Genomic DNA, 19,066 nt, shown 5'->3' on the forward strand with positions numbered 1-19,066 from the left:
TTCAAAAATATTGATTCCTTGCGTCAGCATAAGGTCTTTATGGTGGTAGTAGTAATCTTAGCTAATCTCTTACAGTGAGTTGTTTGTTGGCTGCCATGGATTCTTCTCATTCTAACACCTTGCTCTATTTGAAAAGTACTGGCCTAAGGTACATAATACTGACATGTCATTTTTCGGTATTTTACTCTCAGGCAAGAAACAGGGTCAATCAGTGGCCCCGGTGACCCCCATCCCTATGGAGCCGCACACCTGCGCCCAGTGCAAGACGGATTTCACGTCGCGCTGGCGCTCGGAGAAGAGCGGCCCTGTCCTGTGCGACCAGTGCATGTCGTCCAACCTGAAGAAGGCCCTGAAGGCGCAGCACACCAACCGTCTGAAGGCGGCCTTCGTCAAGGCCCTGCAGCAGGAGCAGGAGATAGAGCAGCGGATCCTCCAGCAGGCTGCCTCTCCCGTCTCCAAAATGCCCTCTTCTTCCTCAAGGATGAAGAGTGAGCAGCAGCAGCATGTGCTGGTGTCTCAACAGTACAAGCAGGCGAGAGCCCAGCTCCAGCTCCAGCAGCATAGAGGCACGCCTATGGCCCGCCACCACTCCTCCATCAAGCAGGTCAGCAGTGGGACACAACACAAACGCTACACACCAGTGGTGTAAAAATACTTTCAAGTACTACTTAAGTAGTTTTTTGGGGTATCTGTACTTCACTATTTATAACAACTGTTACTTCACTACATTCCTAAAAAAAAGTATGTACATTTTCCCTTCAACCAAAAAGTACTCGTTACATTTTAAATGCTTAGCAGGAAAATAAAATGTCCTAATTCACACACTTATCAAGAGAACATCAGCGGTCATCCCTACTGCCTCTGGTCACTAAACACACATGCTTAATTTGTAATGATGTTTGAGTGTTGAAGTCTACCCCTGGTTATCCGTAAATAAAAAACAAGAAAATGGCACCATCTGGTTTGCCTAATGTAAGACATTTGAAATGATTATACTTTTACTTTTGATAATTAAGTATATTTAAAACCAAATACTCTCACTGCTAACTCATAAGGAAGGGGAAGCTTGTCTGATGTACATTTTTTGATTCCTGGAAGAAGAAAAAAAACTGGCATACTTTTTGAGTCTATGAACACATTGGTTAATTACTAACGTTCCTGTTTTCTCCCTTCTCTCAGAGCTCTGGTCAGATGTCCCGTAGTGTGCAGCAGGTGGTGGGGTCTCGTGGTGTCACTCACTCGTTCTCCACGTCCTCTCAGCAGCTGCAGAACGCTGTGACCGCAGCCTCGCTGGTCAGCAGGCCAGGTAAGCATGCCATGCGCCCGGCGCAGGGGACAAAGGGCAGCAGCAGCAGTAACCCCTCGGCCAACCCCAACGCCTGGAGGAAGCAGACCACCGGGAACTCAGGTAGATGAATCTCTACAGGGCAGAGACAAGCCTGTCCTCACCTCCTTTCTCTCTGCATCTGTTCTCCTCTCCATTCTCTCTGCATCTGTTCTCCTCTCCATTCTCTCTGCATCTGTTCTCCTCTCCATTCTCTCTGCATCTGTTCTCCTCTCCTTTCTCTCTGCATCTGTTCTCCTCTCCATTCTCTCTGCATCTGTTCTCCTCTCCTTTCTCTCTGCATCTGTTCTCCTCTCCTTTCTCTCTGCATCTGTTCTCCTCTCCATTCTCTCTGCATCTGTTCTCCTCTCCATTCTCTCTGCATCTGTCCTCACCTCCTTTCTCTCTGCATCTGTTCTCCTCTCCATTCTCTCTGCATCTGTCCTCACCTCCTTTCTCTCTGCATCTGTTCTCCTCTCCATTCTCTCTGCATCTGTTCTCCTCTCCATTCTCTCTGCATCTGTCCTCCCCTCCTTTCTCTCTGCATCTGTTCTCCTCTCCATTCTCTCTGCATCTGTCCTCCCCTCCTTTCTCTCTGCATCTGTTCTCCTCTCCATTCTCTCTGCATCTGTCCTCCCCTCCTTTCTCTCTGCATCTGTTCTCCTCTCCATTCTCTCTGCATCTGTCCTCCCCTCCTTTCTCTCTGCATCTGTTCTCCTCTCCATTCTCTCTGCATCTGTCCTCCCCTCCTTTCTCTCTGCATCTGTTCTCCTCTCCATTCTCTCTGCATCTGTCCTCCCCTCCTTTCTCTCTGCATCTGTTCTCCTCTCCATTCTCTCTGCATCTGTCCTCCCCTCCTTTCTCTCTGCATCTGTCCTCCTCTCCATTCTCTCTGCATCTGTTCTCCTCTCCATTCTCTCTGCATCTGTCCTCCCCTCCTTTCTCTCTGCATCTGTTCTCCTCTCCATTCTCTCTGCATCTGTCCTCCCCTCCTTTCTCTCTGCATCTGTTCTCCTCTCCATTCTCTCTGCATCTGTCCTCCCCTCCTTTCTCTCTGCATCTGTTCTCCTCTCCATTCTCTCTGCATCTGTCCTCCCCTCCTTTCTCTCTGCATCTGTTCTCCTCTCCATTCTCTCTGCATCTGTCCTCCCCTCCTTTCTTTCTGCATCTGTTCTCCTCTCCATTCTCTCTGCATCTGTCCTCCCCTCCTTTCTCTCTGCATCTGTTCTCCTCTCCATTCTCTCTGCATCTGTCCTCCCCTCCTTTCTCTCTGCATCTGTTCTCCTCTCCATTCTCTCTGCATCTGTCCTCCCCTCCTTTCTCTCTGCATCTGTTCTCCTCTCCATTCTCTCTGCATCTGTCCTCCCCTCCTTTCTCTCTGCATCTGTTCTCCTCTCCATTCTCTCTGCATCTGTCCTCACCTCCTTTCTCTCTGCATCTGTTCTCCTCTCCATTCTCTCTGCATCTGTTCTCCTCTCCATTCTCTCTGCATCTGTCCTCACCTCCTTTCTCTCTGCATCTGTTCTCCTCTCCATTCTCTCTGCATCTGTCCTCACCTCCTTTCTCTCTGCATCTGTTCTCCTCTCCATTCTCTCTGCATCTGTCCTCACCTCCTTTCTCTCTGCATCTGTTCTCCTCTCCATTCTCTCTGCATCTGTTCTCCTCTCCATTCTCTCTGCATCTGTCCTCACCTCCTTTCTCTCTGCATCTGTTCTCCCCTCCTTTCTCTCTGCATCTGTTCTCCTCTCCATTCTCTCTGCATCTGTCCTCACCTCCTTTCTCTCTGCATCTGTTCTCCCCTCCTTTCTCTCTGCATCTGTTCTCCTCTCCATTCTCTCCCTACCTAGTGACCTGAAATGCATCCTGGTGTCACTAAAGGTTGTGGAAGGTTTGTTTTTACTTCAATGTGGTGACAGTCAGTCTGATATGTAGATTAGCTAGCTGTCCCCTTTCCTGTGTTATTATTATTATTATTCCTTGTGTTAGACTCATTGTAGAATTGTTTCATTCATCGGGGCCTTCTACAGGTTGAGTGGTAGTCAGCCTAGCAGTTAAAAGCCTTAGGCCAGAAACTGAAAGATCTCTAGTTCAAATCCCAGAGCCGATTAGGTGAAGAACCTGTGCCCTTGAGCAAGGCACTTAATCCTAATTGCTTTTGTAAGTTGCTCTGGCTAAGTGACTAAAATGTAATTGTGTCCTTTTATTCTGCTATGGCTGTATAGCTTGCAGACAGGCTAAATGATGGTACAGGGTCTGGTTGTGTAGCCTGCAGACAGGCTAACTGATGGTACACGGTCTGGCTGTGTAGCTTGCAGACAGGCTAACTCATGGTACAGGGTGTTTGAGATGTCTGCTGTTTGGGCCTAATGAACATGTTCCTGTCCTGTATACTCACTGCTGTGGTTGTTGTCTTCCTTCAGGTGTGACCATGGCCTATGTGAACCCCAGCCTGTCTGTCCACAAGACCACCACCTCAGCCAACCTGGAGCGCCAGAGAGAGTACCTTCTGGACATGATTCCCTCCCGCTCCATCTCCCAGACAGCCAACACATGGAAATAACACCACCACTTATTATCAATCTGAATAATAGTCATTCTCATGATTAACCTAATAATGGAATCCTCTTGGGAAAACAACACCAGATGATCTACTCTGGAGTTATGAAATAAAAACAATACCCACCATCTTTCTCTGATGTCCGGAGTCTTCAGTTCCATTGTGGAGTACTGGTGTTACTGGGTGGGTACAGGGCTCTGAGATACGCTACATCCCATGGGTCAAAGGGGTTGCATGGACTTCATCTCTCTCAAACAGTTTTGGTGCCCCTCTGCCCTGTCCTCCATGGTCAGTTCTGATCTTCACACATTCGCACTAAGAGGGATGGATGTCCCAGGCCAGTAGTATCTTTGGCTCTGCAGGTGACAGGACAGTTAACACCCCCCGCCCCCCTCCCTTCTACCTAGAAGAGCCAGGACCAGGTCTCTCTCTGGCCTCTCTGACTGACTGAGACTAGAGGACCATCCATGGAATATGAAAATGGCTTCAGCTTTGCAAAAACAAAATAATAAAAAAGACTTGGGGGGGAAAAATCTAAACATCTATACATACAGACTGCCTCTCTTTGATCCGACAGTGGTGCAGAACTGAGAAGAAGTCTGGTTATTTTGTATGGTTGAATGTTAGATTCATTTTTTTTTTTTTTTTTCTGTAAATCATCCTGTGTCGAGATTGTACTATTTTGGAACTGGACTCGTGGAGGTCTGTGTTTGAAAGGTAACATTACTGTTGAGGTGGTTTTACATCTGATAGTTTAGTGTAAACATTTTTTAAAGACTTGTTTTCTAAGCTGAAAAAAACATGAAGTAACTGACTTAATACTGTATGTACAAACACAGAACACATTGGGAGGACTATTCTTGAAAATAGTTTTGAAAATATGTAACCTTCCAAAGAAATTGTTGCACCCAAATGGATCCCTTCTTTCTTCTGTTTTAACCCTCAGCGTTAAAATAAAGACAGGATGTGCTTGTTTTCCTGAAATGCAAGAGAGGGGGAAGGGACGTGATCTTATGAAATCATTTTGCTTTTAGTCATCGGTTGTGGTGCATTACTTTTCTTCTAGGCAAATGCCGTCTCTGGGTGTATTTGTAGGGTCATTAGTTAAGATATTGTTTATGCCCTCAGTTCCAATGGATCTCTACTCTAGATTACATGTGTCCAGCGGTTCCTACACGCCCACTCATTGATCTAAAAGGCTGGACAGCTTTCAGAATGTAGTTGTGAAGCCCTAGCAACATTATACTTTTAGTATTTTCTTTTACAAAGGTGAGTGTATGAGTTGTCATGTCCCTTAATTAGCTAGCTAGCCCATCTGGTGGAAAAGCCAGCGGTATTTTACTTTTATAGGTGGTGCAGTACAGGGTGAGAAGCTGTTGAAAAATGCACCATGCCTACAAAGCTCCCTCTCAGAAGGAATAAGACGTGTCAATATATGAGGGCTTATGAGGTTGCGCTTCTGTATCAAAACAACATGGTTCAGAACTACACAACAGTTCAGTGGCCTAGTAGAAATTAATCTGAAAGGAAATGATCAAACAACAATGCAGGTTGTGTCTTGTGCAGCCACATTCATTTTTCAATTTTTTTCCTCCTACAAATGCCCATGCTTTCTCCTGATACGTTTTGATAGCAGTGTGTGTGTCCTTAGACAGTACAGTCTTAATTAATTAATACATTTTCATATGAACCCCGTTGTTTTCTGTAACCTTAAGCTATTTGTCTGATCACCTATTATCATTTTGGTACCTTGTTTTTTCATAGCTGCCCCTAGATCAGATTTCAGATGGATTCATTTGCTTGCAGCTCTAATAACACCACATTCTCCATATAGTGAACTACTTAATAAAGAGCTGTGAGTAAAAGTGTTCAACTATATAGGGTGTCATTTGAGATTTGCCTGTTTGTCAATCTCTTGGAGCCCTGCTCTCAGACACATGATGGCTGATGGTGATTGTCCTGGCCAGTGTTCCAGGGGTTATGGCTAGAACGGCTACAGCTTATTTGTCGAATTGGCCAAAAATGACTTCGTAGCAGGTTAGGGGAATGAGGTTAAGGTTAGGAAAAGGATTAGGGTTAGCGAAAATACAAAAACTTTCGATGTCAATTTCACATAAGCTGTATCCATCTAGCAATGACCTGTTCCAGCAGCCATTACTGTGCTGTCCTGAATACTGCCTGCTGCAGTTTGACAACCAACACCATTCCGTTTTACCAGGGGTGCTAGTACTGTTTAGACTACAGCATAGCACCTAACCCTGAAAACGTTTCTTTTTTTTGTTTACAAGAAATGCTTCTATTTGTTTTTTTATTTTTTTTCTCTGCTCTGTCAAGTAATAATAATAAAACTAATTTTAACCCCATTTTTATTCTGGGGTTTGTGTATTGTTATAAAGTGTAATATTGACTTGAATGACTTGCTGACTTTTGAAATGTTCACATTTTTTGTATTGGATTGCACCTTGTAGTTTATAACATGATCAGGCTTATTGGCCTGATCTTTCAAATCCATATGTCACAAGGGATTAAGTATTTATTGCACTCAAATGCATCATCAATTGAAGTTGCCCAAGATTGATCAGATGTTTCGGTCTAAAATTCAAACGATGGGCCTATATGGAAAAAGCCGTAACATTAAAATGACAGTTGTGTTCTCTCAACGCTTCTATTTTGGCCATCCACGTAGGTGCAGCAGCACGGCATTAATTAGAATTCAGCAGAATGTCAATTTCCCATCAAAAGGAAGACTGCATAGGCGTGCGTAAAATAGGTTCAATGTGTGCGTAAAATCCTCTGGATGCCCTTAGCGCTCAATTCTGTCAACCACCTTCGGCATAAGTACAGCTGAGATGGAGTTTGGTCAGAGGGAAGTGCGTCTTAATTTCCCCACGCTTCTCTTTGACTAGAGATGATTCTCCCTCTGGCCCCTCTTAACTCCAGTGGTTTGGCGAGCACAGCATTGTACTGCGCCAGTTTAGAGCGGTTGCGTCAGTTGTCTGGTCATGCATCTCCAAAGCAGTGTGTCTTTCCCCCTTGATTGCGTTGACGCTCAGGTCACAGGCCGCGCGCTCTCTTCGGTTCAAGAGAAGATACCTGTGTGTGTCTCTGCTTGACATTTTGAAGCTGAGCGTTTCTAAAGTGAGGAAGATTTGTGCGTGGTTGCATATTTAACTGTCAAATCCTTTTGATTTACAGGTGTAAACGAAGCTTCAGATATTGTTACAATAGTATACGACTCATCTGTTTCAACAGGTCAGTTGGTAGGTTCAGTGAAAAATGTTCGCTCCATGTGTTTCATTACGAATGGAAGAGAAAAGTAGACTATGCAAAGTAGCCAGGCCTACAGTACAACAAATTATTGAATGTTTTACTTTTTGGTTGTAGCTTTTTTTTTGTCTCCCAACAGTCTACTTATAGCTTTATATTGTTCAAAAGACAAAATAACTTCATGAATACATCTGAATAAATTAGCACATGAATATACCTACAATATGTCCAGCAGCTAATAGCTATCATTAACCTAAATTAACAAATGAAAGTGGTCGGATTTCCAATTAGGGTACACATGATTTAATCATGCACATCCTTGCCTATTGCAACCAAGACTGCTCTGCTACCTGTTGGATTGTCTGGCGGGAAGAAGGGCTGAACTGCAACAGATAGGCAATGAACAGCTGGCATGGCTCTTCCACGGTTACGTCATCCAGGTAGACCAAGGCCTTGCGCTGAGCGCGAGGGAGTTTGCGGACATTGGAATCGTCGTAAGGCATGCACCCAGTGACCATGACATACAGAATCACACCCAGGCGCCACACGTCATATTTCTTGGGGTCGTATGGAACTCCAAGCAGTACCTCGGGTGCGGCGTAGGTCGCGGAACCACAGTAAGTGCTGCTCAGCTCAGGATAGCCCATGGCAAACCTCCCAAAACCAAAGTCCGTGATCTTGACTTGGTTGTCCCTAGTCAGCAGTACATTCTCACATTTCATGTCTCGGTGGACGATGTTGTGTTGATGGAGATAGTTCACAGCACTGACAATCTGGGAGAACATGGTTTTGGCTTGGACAATGGGGATGGAATTTACCTCTTGGATTTTTTGGAGAAGGTCCGTTGTTGCCGCTTCCATCACGATGTATAGTCGGCCGTTGCAAACCTCGATGAATTCGTGCACATGTGTAACGGATGTGAAATGGCTATCTAGTTAGCGGTGGTGCGCGCTAATAGCTTTTCAATCGGTGACGTAACTTGCTCTGAGACCTTGAAGTAGTGGTTCCCCTTGCTCTGCAAGGGCCACGGCTTTTGTGGTGTGATGGGTAACGACGCTTCGTGGGTGTCAGTTGTTGATGTGTGCAGATGGTCCCTGATTCGCGCCCGGGGCGAGGGGACGGACTAAAGTTACACATGGACAATATTGTCATGTCTCACTTCCCTCAGAAGCGTCAGCTCCCTGGGTAGAAACTTGTGGACCAATTCGTGAGGAGCCTTTTTGCGGCCCACAATTTTTATGGCGACCTCAGAATTGTGTTTCTGGGAGCTTGCCAGTTTGACTTTGGAGTAGCTTCCCTCGCCGATTGTCACCCCCAATTTGTAGCCCATCCCGCGCAGAACTTTTTCCATGCACATGTTCAAAAAGGTATGTTTGACTTTCTGCTCTTCAAAATGTGTCTGGTTGTTGCCCCTTCGGGTCATGAACGCCGGTGGTCGCACGCTCTTCGACCAATTTGAGGAACAGTTAGGTGTCTCAGGTGGCGGTGACAACTGTGAGATAAAAAACATTGGAGACACATATTGATAAGGTCACGGTCGTGTTTGCGCGTGTATTATGACGACATTATGACAACCATAGACATTAAAACTAGCAAAACCTGAGCGTTTATCGTCAGTGGCATGCTGAGGCTTAAATAATCACATATTACTGAATCTGATCAATAATGAATACATTTTTATCTTATTTTGTCTACTTGGCTGTATGAAATGCAACAATCCCTCTAATTGGATTTTGTTAGCTGTAATGTCTTAATATGACCTCAGGGTGGCAGACCGCACCAAGAATCTCCTTGGCCTCATGCATGTGTCTGTCTCTCTTAATACACAGGTACAGCTGTTTGGGGGTCCCTTTTTTACAAGGACTTACTCAATAGAAGGGGAAAAAGGAAGGAGTCTAATCTAAATTTCCCCCAAAATTGGTGTCCACTCCAGATGAGTGTCTTCCCATTGTCCTGTCACTCACCACACTATACAAACTGACCAAAAACAACTGGACTTTAAATTGTTCATAAAATGAGCAGGCTGTTGGCTGACTGTTAGATAGAACTTCATAGAGCAGGCCTGCTGGAATGTAGAACAGGCTAGAATGTCGTGAGCAGCATTGACCTTTCCTGAACAATGAGCTATTGTTTGATATCTCGACCAAGTTAGGAGCCACAGCCCTTGGCTTGGTAGCTATTGGCAATGGTTGTTTTTACTGTACTGTATACACTTCTGCTTATGGAGGTTGTGTGTGTGTGTGTTTGCGTCATAGACTTGCATGCATCATTTGTGTGTGTGTGCAGTTGGGGATTTACCGTAAACATGTTTTATTCACTTTCATGCTTCAAACACATATAACCATGATCCCATCTACTTCAAGTTTCAGGCACAGATTAAACCATCAATATATTAAATGCAATACATTCATCTGGTATTTATGGGATTTTGTGAATGTTGTATTATGCTCAATGTCACCAAAGATGTCAAATTCAAATTTGTCTATATACATTTGTATGCATTTCCAGCCTCCCCCTCTATAAGATGACAAGCATTGTTATTGTGTCTGTGTGATTGTAATCTGGAGAGCTTTGAGGCATTCCCCACTCTCCACAGTTTCTCCACAGAGGGTTTGTTGGTTTTGCCACTGAGGGGGGCAGTACTTTCTGTCTGAGCTTCTACGACTCACCACAGGCTGGGCCAATCAGCTGGCTACGTCCATATCTCTCTGCGTCTTAATTGGCTGTCTCTCTCAGAGAAGGGCTGCTGATACAAACATGAGAGAGAGCGTTCTGAGTGGGAAATAGCAGACAGAGAACAAGAGTGTATTCTGTAAAGCAGTGCAGCTCATTCTACCCTTCTTCTGCGTCTGTACTGAATCCTCCCAGGCTGACAAAAGATGAACCACAGCTCGACTGAACCGGCGGAGACCATCGAGCTACTGCGGTATCTCAGGTAGGCACTTAGCAGAATTAGGGAAACACAGCTATTCCTGCTCTCAATTTACAAAAAATATCCAATGCCGGCTGGCAGTAGCCTACATCTTTTATTATGGATTGTGAACTCTGTTTTACACATCCTGCTTTGTAAATGTGAACTGACCTTTTGATAGCTGATGGCGTATGAGATTTTATGCATGTTTTTATATTGTAGACATAAAGTTGGGTGTGTGATGTTTTCATCCAGAGAGGTGGTTCTCTGTGTAGAGACAAGTGTCCAGAGCAGTCCCCCCTGTGGCTGCCGACTGCTTTCATTACTGTACTTTTATGCAACAGATAACAAAACCTGTCGCACCAACTCATGTTTCTCTCGCAGCCCTGAGAGAGAGAGAGAGAGAGAGAAGCACAGAAAGAGAGACTGTTTGAAAAAGAACAAAGGGGACTCATATCAAGGCGGTTTGAACACAGTTGCAGCCGAGAGTATTTTTCAGTGACAATATATTTGTGTCGTTAGACAATTTGAAAATGATTTCTCTCTGATATGAAAGATAAGATCCTTATGCTTCCAAAACTGTTCCGCAAGTGATGCGTGTTAATGTTCAGACCAAGCACAGAAGACATCTTCGTCCAATGACTCTTATGTGTAATGTACTGGAACTGTCATGATCAAGGGCTAAGGTGATACCTGCTAGGGCTTGATTCTGCTGCCTGCCTGTCAGGTACTGATTTGGAGCAGGATGTGAATCACTTGCCGGAGATCCCCTGTCTGTCTAAGACAGAAGACTAAGTTCTAGGCTGATTGTAATACACTGTGTTGATATGAAAGATGATGATGGACTCTATAATGTACATTATTTATAAATGTATGGAGTTTTTTAAATATATATATATATAATATCAAACCATAACTCTGAATACCATTTGCATACATTGATCTAAGAGTATTGCTTTTAGTACTTTGATTAGATATTGGCAGAGACTACGGACAAAACATACATCTGCCCTAGAAAATCTAACTGTTCCTGCTGCGTGTATTCTAGGCAGTTCCAACCTCTCTCCACCTGTCTTCCTTAGCGGGATCAAGATGCCTGAATGAATTATAATTACTGTTTCTGTGATTGAATCAGCTAGTCATGTTTAATTTAGTGTTGGTATGCTAACCATGTCCCTGCTGCCGTCCTAAAGTATAATTTCATCACTTGTAAATCAGGGATGCATGTTAGCTAATCAGTCCATTACATGGCTCTTGAGTGGTGTAGCGGTCTAAGGCACTGCATCTCAGTGCAAGAGGCGTCACTATAGTACCTGGTTCGAATTCAGGCTGTATCACATCCGGCCGTGATTGGGAGTCCCATAGGACGGCGCACAATTGGCCCAGCGTTGTCGGGGTTTGGCCGGAGTAGGCCGTCATTGTAAATAAGAATTTGTTCTTAACTGACTTGCCTAGTTAAATAAAGGTTAAATAAAGGTTAAATAAATAAAAAATAACAGCATGACATGGTACCTGGAGGTGGGCACCTCAGAGCAGGTTACACTCATCCACATGTCCACATAGTCCAATACAAAAAAGAAATACATTTCAATATATTTCACTTAAAATGCCTTAAATGTATTCCAGAGATATTACATGTATTCCAGAGATGCATGTACATACATTTGCATCTTTGCTCAAATGCATGTAATGCATGACAATTCCAGAAATGCATGGCTATGACATCTGGTCTACAGGGTGGCCAAGGTATTTCCTAATTCGGCATATGACATAGTTTGCCCCTTCAGAGGATTCTTAAATTAGTCTTTACGTATTGACCAGTAGCTAGGTTTCCATCCAATTGGCGATTAAATTTGATGCGAATATTCCAAAATCTGCATAAACAAAATAGTCCCATTTTCCCACCAGTGGTGTCTCCACCAAACTGACCTGTAAGCAGTGCTTGATGAAGTAGTGCACACAAAATGTAGTTTTTCACTTACGCTTTCATGTACAGAATAAAAAAAAAAAATGTTCCATCGCAATTTCAGCTCTACCGATAGTTTTGTCACAAAAACGTTTGTATTAAATAGCAAATGTGCCTACTCTGGTCTTGGTACGTGCGCTCTGGCCAACAGTTTCCAGATACAGTGTGGGTATGCTAGTCTATATGATGAGATTATTATGGATAAGAGTGAGAATATTTTATTTGTCAAACATCGATCATCATGTCACAAGAATAAGACCATCGATATTTATTGGAAAGGAGCATCAAGATCATCGTGCACTTTCACCACCCTGTGAAGTTGATCATAATTTATGTCGTCTGTAGCCTAATAAACTGCATGGTTTCTCAAATCGTAGTGGAAGGACCACACAACATATAATCGCGTGAGTTTATTTCGATATGATGGTTATTATATCAATATTTGCGCATAAAGCCGTTTCTCGAATAATACATTTTACAGACAAAAAAGATCCCACCATGTCGAACGAACAAATTATGTCGTCATTTATAAAATTGTACCAAAACTTCCCGTTTCTATCACAGCTATCGTGACAGTAAAACATATATAATGGTATGACTTTACTCTCATGAAAACTGTGGATGGAAACATGGTTAGTGGAGATTATTTAAATTGTTATGGTGAGTAAAAAAACTAAGTTTTGTTCAACTTCATAAAACAGTTGCCATCTCAAGAGGTTACATAAAAAAGGACTTTAGGAAGTGCCTGTCTTCAGTTTAATTAAATTATGAAAAAATCTAGTGCCCAAGATGTGAAAGACATGGATCCACTACATGACTAATAATGTATCATGTTTGGAGTAATTTGTGTAGTCATTTAAATGCATTTGAATGCATTGTAGTGCTTTTGGTATGTGTCAAGTACAATAAAAATAAATGTTGACAAAATATGTTGTAGCTGTGTAAGCCTATTAGAGGATCTGCAGGCGTGGCTTGTAGGAGGCCTTGTATACGCTCTCTTTGGGTTAAACACATGCGAGTGTCATGCCAGTTTAATTGTTATGTTGTACACTGTTACTAAAGGTTGCGCTTTTACACGCCATTGTCCATTGTTAAGGCTGTCACCATTTCGCCCACCTACCTAATACCACCCCTTTTCTTAGCCCCAGTTAATATTGCATATGTAGTATTGTGTTGTCTTTGCTTTTTTTTTTTTTTACCCTGTATTATAAAAGCCCTTTCCATAGAATCTTCCCCCCTTTAGAAATCAAATTGTATTTGTCACATGCGCTGAATACAACAGGTGTAGTAGACCTTACCGTGAAATGCTTACTTACAAGCCCTTAACCAACAATGCAATTTTTAAGAAAACCATCTGAAACTCATAGCTTCCTGCCCTTTATTTCTTTATTCCCAGATTGCTTAATGTTTCCATGTACAGCACCAGTCCAAAGTTTGAACACACCTGCTCATTCATCGTTAATTGTACTATTTTCTACATTGTAGAATAATAGTGAAGACATCAAAACTATGAAATAACACATATGGAATCATGTAGTAACCAAAAAAAGTGTTAAACAAATCAAAATATATTTTAGATTTTAGATTCTTCAAAGTAGCCACCCTTTGCCTTGATGACATCTTTGCACACTCTTGGTATTCTCTCCACAAGCTTCATCAGGTAGTCACCTGGATTGCATTTAAATTAACAGGTGTGCCTTGTTAGAAGTTAATTTGTGGAATTGATTTTCTTCTTAATGCGTTTGAGCCAATCAGTTGTGTTGTGACAAGGTAGGGTGTATACAGAAGATAGCCCTATTTGGTAAAAGACCAAGTCCATATTATGGCAAGAACAGCTCAAATAAGCAAAGAGAAACGACAGTCCATTACTTTAAGACATGAAGGTCAGTCAATCTGGACATTTTTTCAAGTGCAGTCACAAAAACCATCAAGTGCTGTGATGAAACTGGCTCTCATGAGGACCGCCACAGGAAAGGAAGACCCAGAGTTACCTCTGCTGCAGAGGATACATTCATTAGAGTTAACTGCACCTCAGATTGCAGCCCAAATAAATGCTTCACAGAGTTCAAGTAACAGACACATCTCAACATTAACTGTTCAGATGAGACTGCGTGAATCAGGCCATCATGGTTGAATTGCTGCAAAGAAACCACTACTAAAGGACACCAATAATAAGAAGAGTCTTGCTTGGGCCAAGAAACACGAGCAATGGACATTAGACCAGTGGAAATCTGTCCTTTGGTCTGATGAGTCCAAATTTGAGATTTTTGGTCCTAACAGCCGTGTCTTTTCGAGACGCAGAGTAGGTGAACAGAATGATCTCTGCATGTGTCGTTCCCACCGTGAAGCATGGAGGAAGAGGTGTGATGGTTTGGGGGTGCTTTGCTGGTGACACTGTCTGTGATTTATTTAGAATTCAAGGCACACTTAACCAGCATGGCTACAGCAGCATTCTGCAGCAATACTCCATCCCATCTGGTTTGTGCTTAGTGGGACTATCATTTGTTTTTCAACAGGACAAATAGCCAACACACCTCCAGGCTGTGTAAGGGCTATTTGACCAAGAAGTAGAGTGATGGAGTGCTGCATCAGATGACCTGTTGGAAAAACATTCCAGGTGAAGCTGGTTGAGAGAATGCCAAGAGTGTGCAAAACTGTCAAGGCAAAGGGTGCCTACTTTACACTTTTTTGGTGTTACACAAATTATTCCATATGTGTTATTTCATAGTTTTGATGTCTTCGCTATTATTCTACAATGTAGAAAATAGTCAAAATAAAGAAAAACCCTAGGATGAGTAGGTGTGTCCAAACCTTTGGCTGGTACTGTAGGTCTATGTCTGACTGATCGAAAGTAACTGCTCCCACATCAATTACTGTTAGTTAATGCCTTGTTGTATGACTGCCTGAATGTATGTAAATGTTTCTGCCTTGAAAAGTAAAATCAAATAATATAGATTTCATTACGGTATGATTGGTAATTTTTAAAATATTTGCCATACATTTGAATGTAAACACATATTTCTTACAAATACAATCAAAAGTAACATTACCAAATACATTTAAAAAATACACTACCTTTAAAAAGTTTGGGGTCACTTAGAATTGTTCTTGTTTTTGAAAGAAAAGCACATTTTTGATCAAATTGATCAGAAATACAGTGTAGACATTGTTATTGTTGTAAATTACTATTGTAGCTGGAAATGGCTGATTTTTAATGGAATATCTACAAAGGCTTACACCAGTCTCAACATCAGCAATGAAGAGGCGACTCCGGGATGTTGGCCTTCTAGGCAGAGTTGCAAAGAAAAAGCCATTTCTCAGACTGGCCAATAAAAAGAAAAGATTAAGATGGGCAAAATAACACAGACACTTGACAGAGGAACTCTGCCTAGAAGGCCAGCATCCCGGAGTCACCTCTTCACTGTTGACATTGAGACTGGTGTTTTGCGGGTACTATTTAATGAAGCTGCCAGTTGAGGACTTGTGAGGCGTCTGTTTCTCAAACTAGAGACACTAATGTACTTGTCCTCTTGCTCAGTTGTGCACCGGGGCCTCCCACTCTTTCTATTCTGGTTAGAGCCAGTTTGCGCTTTCTGTGAAGGGAGTAAGTAGTACACAGCGTTGTACGAGATCTTCAGTTTTTTGGCAATTTCTCACATGGAATAGCATTCATTTCTGTGAACAAGAATAGACTGACGAGTTTCAGAAGAAAGTCCTTTGTTTCTGGCCATTTTGAACCTGTAATCAAACCCACAAATGCTGATGCTCCAGATACTCAACTAGTCTAAAGAAGGCCAGTTTTATTGCTTCTTTAATCAGGACAACATCATTGCTAACATAATTGCAAAAGGGTTTTCTAATGATCAATTAACCTTTTAAAATGATAAACTTTGGATTAACAACGTGCCATTGGAACACAGGAGTGATGGTTGCTGATAATGGGCCTCTGTAAGCCTATGTAGATATTCCATAAAGAATCAGCCGTTTCCAGCTACAATAGTCATTTACAACATTAACAATGTGTACCCTGTATTTCTGATCAATTTGATGTTATTTTAATGGACAAAAAGTGTGCTTTCAAAAATAAGGACTTTTCTAAGTGACCCCAAACTTTTGAACGGTAGTGTATATTTACAAAATATATCGATAAATACATGTGAAAATATATTTTTACGGTATGATATTTGTGCGTCTAACTTTCTCACTCATTATTCGCAATCCATTCAGGACTGCCCATTACTAATGGTAGCGTTCACATTAATGTAGAACTGTTTAGAAACATATTGTAATCTTATTTACAATAAAAGTGACTCCAAAATGACACAATACATTATTTACCATTCATTTCTATTGTGCATAAAATAATCTAAACACGACCATACCAAACAGCAAATGCATCCAACAAGTTTGTAGAGTCACAAACTTGATGTAATCATTCTGTGATATGAATATGGATCCAAATACTAAACTTTTGATTACTTTAGTAAACATATCAGTGAATTTGTCACAATACTTTTGGTCTACTAAAATGGGGGACTATGTACAAAAAATGCTTTAATTTCTAAATGGTTCACCCGATATGGATGAAAATACCCTCAAATGAATGCTGAAAGTCTGCACGTGAACCTTAAAGTCATTGTACCATTTCAAATCCAAAATGCTGGAATACAGAGCCTATATCACTGTCCCAATAATTACGGAGGGCACTGTATACATGTTGGAATGTATTAAATACATTTTTAAAATACATTATTTGGCCAATTTTTCAATATTTCACATGCATCCTTAAAAATGAATCTAGAAATACATTTGAAATGTATTTTTCCCCCCCCAAATGGGATCTCCACACAAGAGACGGCTTGTTCCTCTCTCTATAGAGTAGGAGGCTGCCAGGAGAGGTGTTTGAAGGAGCTTCTCCACACACATACAGGCTTGTGCAAACAAACACACATGATGCATGTAAACAAACACAGATGCTTATCTCAGACACACACACCCTGACTGACACACGCTGGCATCTAAACACTATACAGTCAGTGAGGAACATGGTAAATTACATAGTGTTGGATGGAACACAATGGGAAGGTTACAGACTTAATGTCTGGATGCCGGGGAGATTTATTAGCCTCGCGAGCCGACTGATGCCGCAAGCTTATATTTAATGCTGCACACGTAGTAGTGATCAGTCTGGTAATTACAAGTCTAGAGATTTCTGCCTCTACTGTCACTGTCAAATTCACACCCTCTGTCCTGTGTTTATGTCCTGATGTCCTGTCACACTGTCAGCGGCCTTGATAACTATGGCCCATTCATAAGCATTACCCATAGGCATTCTGTATTTGTATTGATTTGTATGTATTAGCCTACTGTGAAAAATACCATGAGTTTGGCCTGGCCCACTGTCACTGCTACTGGCCTGATAGCTCACAGCCTATTTATATGCATTACATACAATGCTGTATTTTTATTCATCTCGTATGCAGTACCATGTAATGAACCAGACTAGTGATGTTGGTTTACATTTTCCTCAAATTCACCAGTGAAGGGTCTTTCAGTGTCAGAATAACATTGTCTCAACATTATCCATGTCTTCTATGCCGGTAAACATACTTGCCACTCTTTCTAACACTGTCTGTTTCTCATTGTAATAAGTCCTGTAGCGCCACTGTACCACTGCCTTCCATACGCGAGCTGAGCCTCATTGACTAGAGAATAACCCTGGAGAGAAGGCCTCACTGATCTCTCCTGGCTATTTGGGGATAGCTTATAAAGCCTGCGCAGTGTATTGCTGTTAATTAAGTTATAGCCGCATGAAACCATCACGGTAACAGGTAATACTGCTTTTATAGTCTTTACCTCTGGGCTTTAGTTATACTGCAGGGAAACAGCCACTCCCATAACCAGGCTGATCGAAGTGGTTCATTTACCAACCACCAATAACTCCATTCATAATGCATAGGGATTTTATGTAGTGTGTGCAATGTATATTTTACATATGCATACATTTTTTGTGTTGAAGGGGCGATACATCCATGCATATGCTATAATCTGTTGTTGTCACAGCAACTGTTTTTGAGGCTGGGAAGGATATGTGATTATAGATGTTGTTTGAGTGGAGTGTTGTCGGTGTTGTATCTGTGAGGAGGTGGGCTGTGGAGGGTTGGGTAGAGGTGAGGAGGTGAGATGTGTGGGGTTGGGTGGAGTTGGGTGTGGGTGGGTGGATGCATAGCTACGGATAGGCCCGCTTCAATTGAATTACAGTATGGGAGTGAAAAAAGGTTTGCAGGCTTAGGAGACCAGCAAGCAGGCAGGCAGGCAGGAAGGCAGGCAGGCAGGTAGGGAGACAGACACTGTGTCTTTGCCCACAACGGTACATCCATGCAGCACAGAGCTAGCTAGCAACTCCCGGTCCCGGGCAGTGTGGAATGAGGGACACAGCTGCTCAACATTTGCTGAGATTGGAGCTTTTGTTCTTATGCATGTCCAAATTCTGGATAGTTCCTGTCTTCTTTAGCTACATAACCCTGCCAAGTCTGGTTTATAGTAGACCCAAGGCCTCAGTCAGCAGGGTGTCCAGGCTTTGTCAACACAGTATAACAAGAGACAGAATGGGGGAGGGCAAGGAAAAACACTCATTCAAAATGCCTAACATTTGTTTTATATCGGGCTGAGCAAAATCTTGTTTATCTGACCTCTAAATGCCTGTGTGTAATCTTTCAGTGGATACACTAAGCTAGCCTGTCAGGACTGGCTGTGTGTGCGTGCGTGATTATACGTGTATGCGTCTGTGTGTATATACAGTGCTTTCGGGAAGTATTCAGACCACTTTTCCACATTTGTTACGTTACAGCCTCATTCTAAAATGGATAAAATGAAAAAAAAGATTCAGCAATCTACACACAATACCCCATCATGACAAAGCAAAAACAGGTTTTTAGAACATTTTTGCAAATGTATTAAATATAAGTATTCAGACTCTTTGCTATGAGACTCGAAATTGAGCTCAGGTGCATCCTGTTTCCATTGATCATCCTTGAGATG

The 19,066-nt window shown here is 42.3% G+C and overlaps 3 protein-coding genes across 7 annotated transcripts in view; 2 read left to right on the forward strand and 1 right to left on the reverse strand.

Annotated features, from left to right (window-relative positions):
• LOC120053794 (transcriptional repressor p66-alpha-like) overlaps nt 1–6,282 on the forward strand; it is a 41,581-nt gene extending 35,299 nt beyond the window's left edge. For 4 of the 5 annotated variants that reach the window (XM_039001045.1, XM_039001046.1, XM_039001047.1 and 1 more), the window contains 3 exons: nt 192–604; nt 1,180–1,408; nt 3,745–6,282. In XM_039001045.1, coding sequence (XP_038856973.1) covers nt 192–604; nt 1,180–1,408; nt 3,745–3,884 — 782 coding nt within the window. In that variant the 3' untranslated portion in view covers nt 3,885–6,282. The remainder of the gene's footprint in view (nt 1–191; nt 605–1,179; nt 1,409–3,744) is intronic. The other variant, XM_039001048.1, reaches the window with a different exon arrangement.
• Nucleotides 6,283–7,471: 1,189 nt separating this feature from the next.
• LOC120053412 (testis-specific serine/threonine-protein kinase 6-like) lies at nt 7,472–8,505 on the reverse strand. Its single transcript, XM_039000535.1, has 2 exons — nt 8,286–8,505; nt 7,472–8,055 (listed from the first exon to the last, which is right to left on the reverse strand). The coding sequence occupies exons 1-2, from the start codon at nt 8,503–8,505 to the stop codon at nt 7,472–7,474; spliced, it is 804 nt and encodes a 267-aa protein (XP_038856463.1).
• A 1,438-nt stretch (nt 8,506–9,943) lies between these two features.
• Nucleotides 9,944–19,066, forward strand: part of LOC120053413 (yjeF N-terminal domain-containing protein 3-like) — a 108,553-nt gene continuing 99,430 nt past the window's right edge. The window contains exon 1 of the mRNA XM_039000536.1: nt 9,944–10,083. Coding sequence (XP_038856464.1) covers nt 10,028–10,083 — 56 coding nt within the window. The 5' untranslated portion in view covers nt 9,944–10,027. The remainder of the gene's footprint in view (nt 10,084–19,066) is intronic.

The sequence above is a fragment of the Salvelinus namaycush genome, chromosome 9 (genome assembly GCF_016432855.1).
Source record: "Salvelinus namaycush isolate Seneca chromosome 9, SaNama_1.0, whole genome shotgun sequence".
Taxonomy (NCBI): Eukaryota; Metazoa; Chordata; class Actinopteri; order Salmoniformes; family Salmonidae; genus Salvelinus; species Salvelinus namaycush.

Bases quoted from the DNA above. Each gene is read 5' to 3' on its own strand.
- LOC120053412 (XM_039000535.1), bottom strand. From the start codon at position 8,505: ATGTGCATGGAAAAAGTTCTGCGCGGGATGGGCTACAAATTGGGGGTG. The intron at 8,056-8,285 runs ATGTGTAACTTT...CATCCGTTACAC, and splicing joins GAGACATGACAATATTGTCC to ATGTGCACGAATTCATCGAG.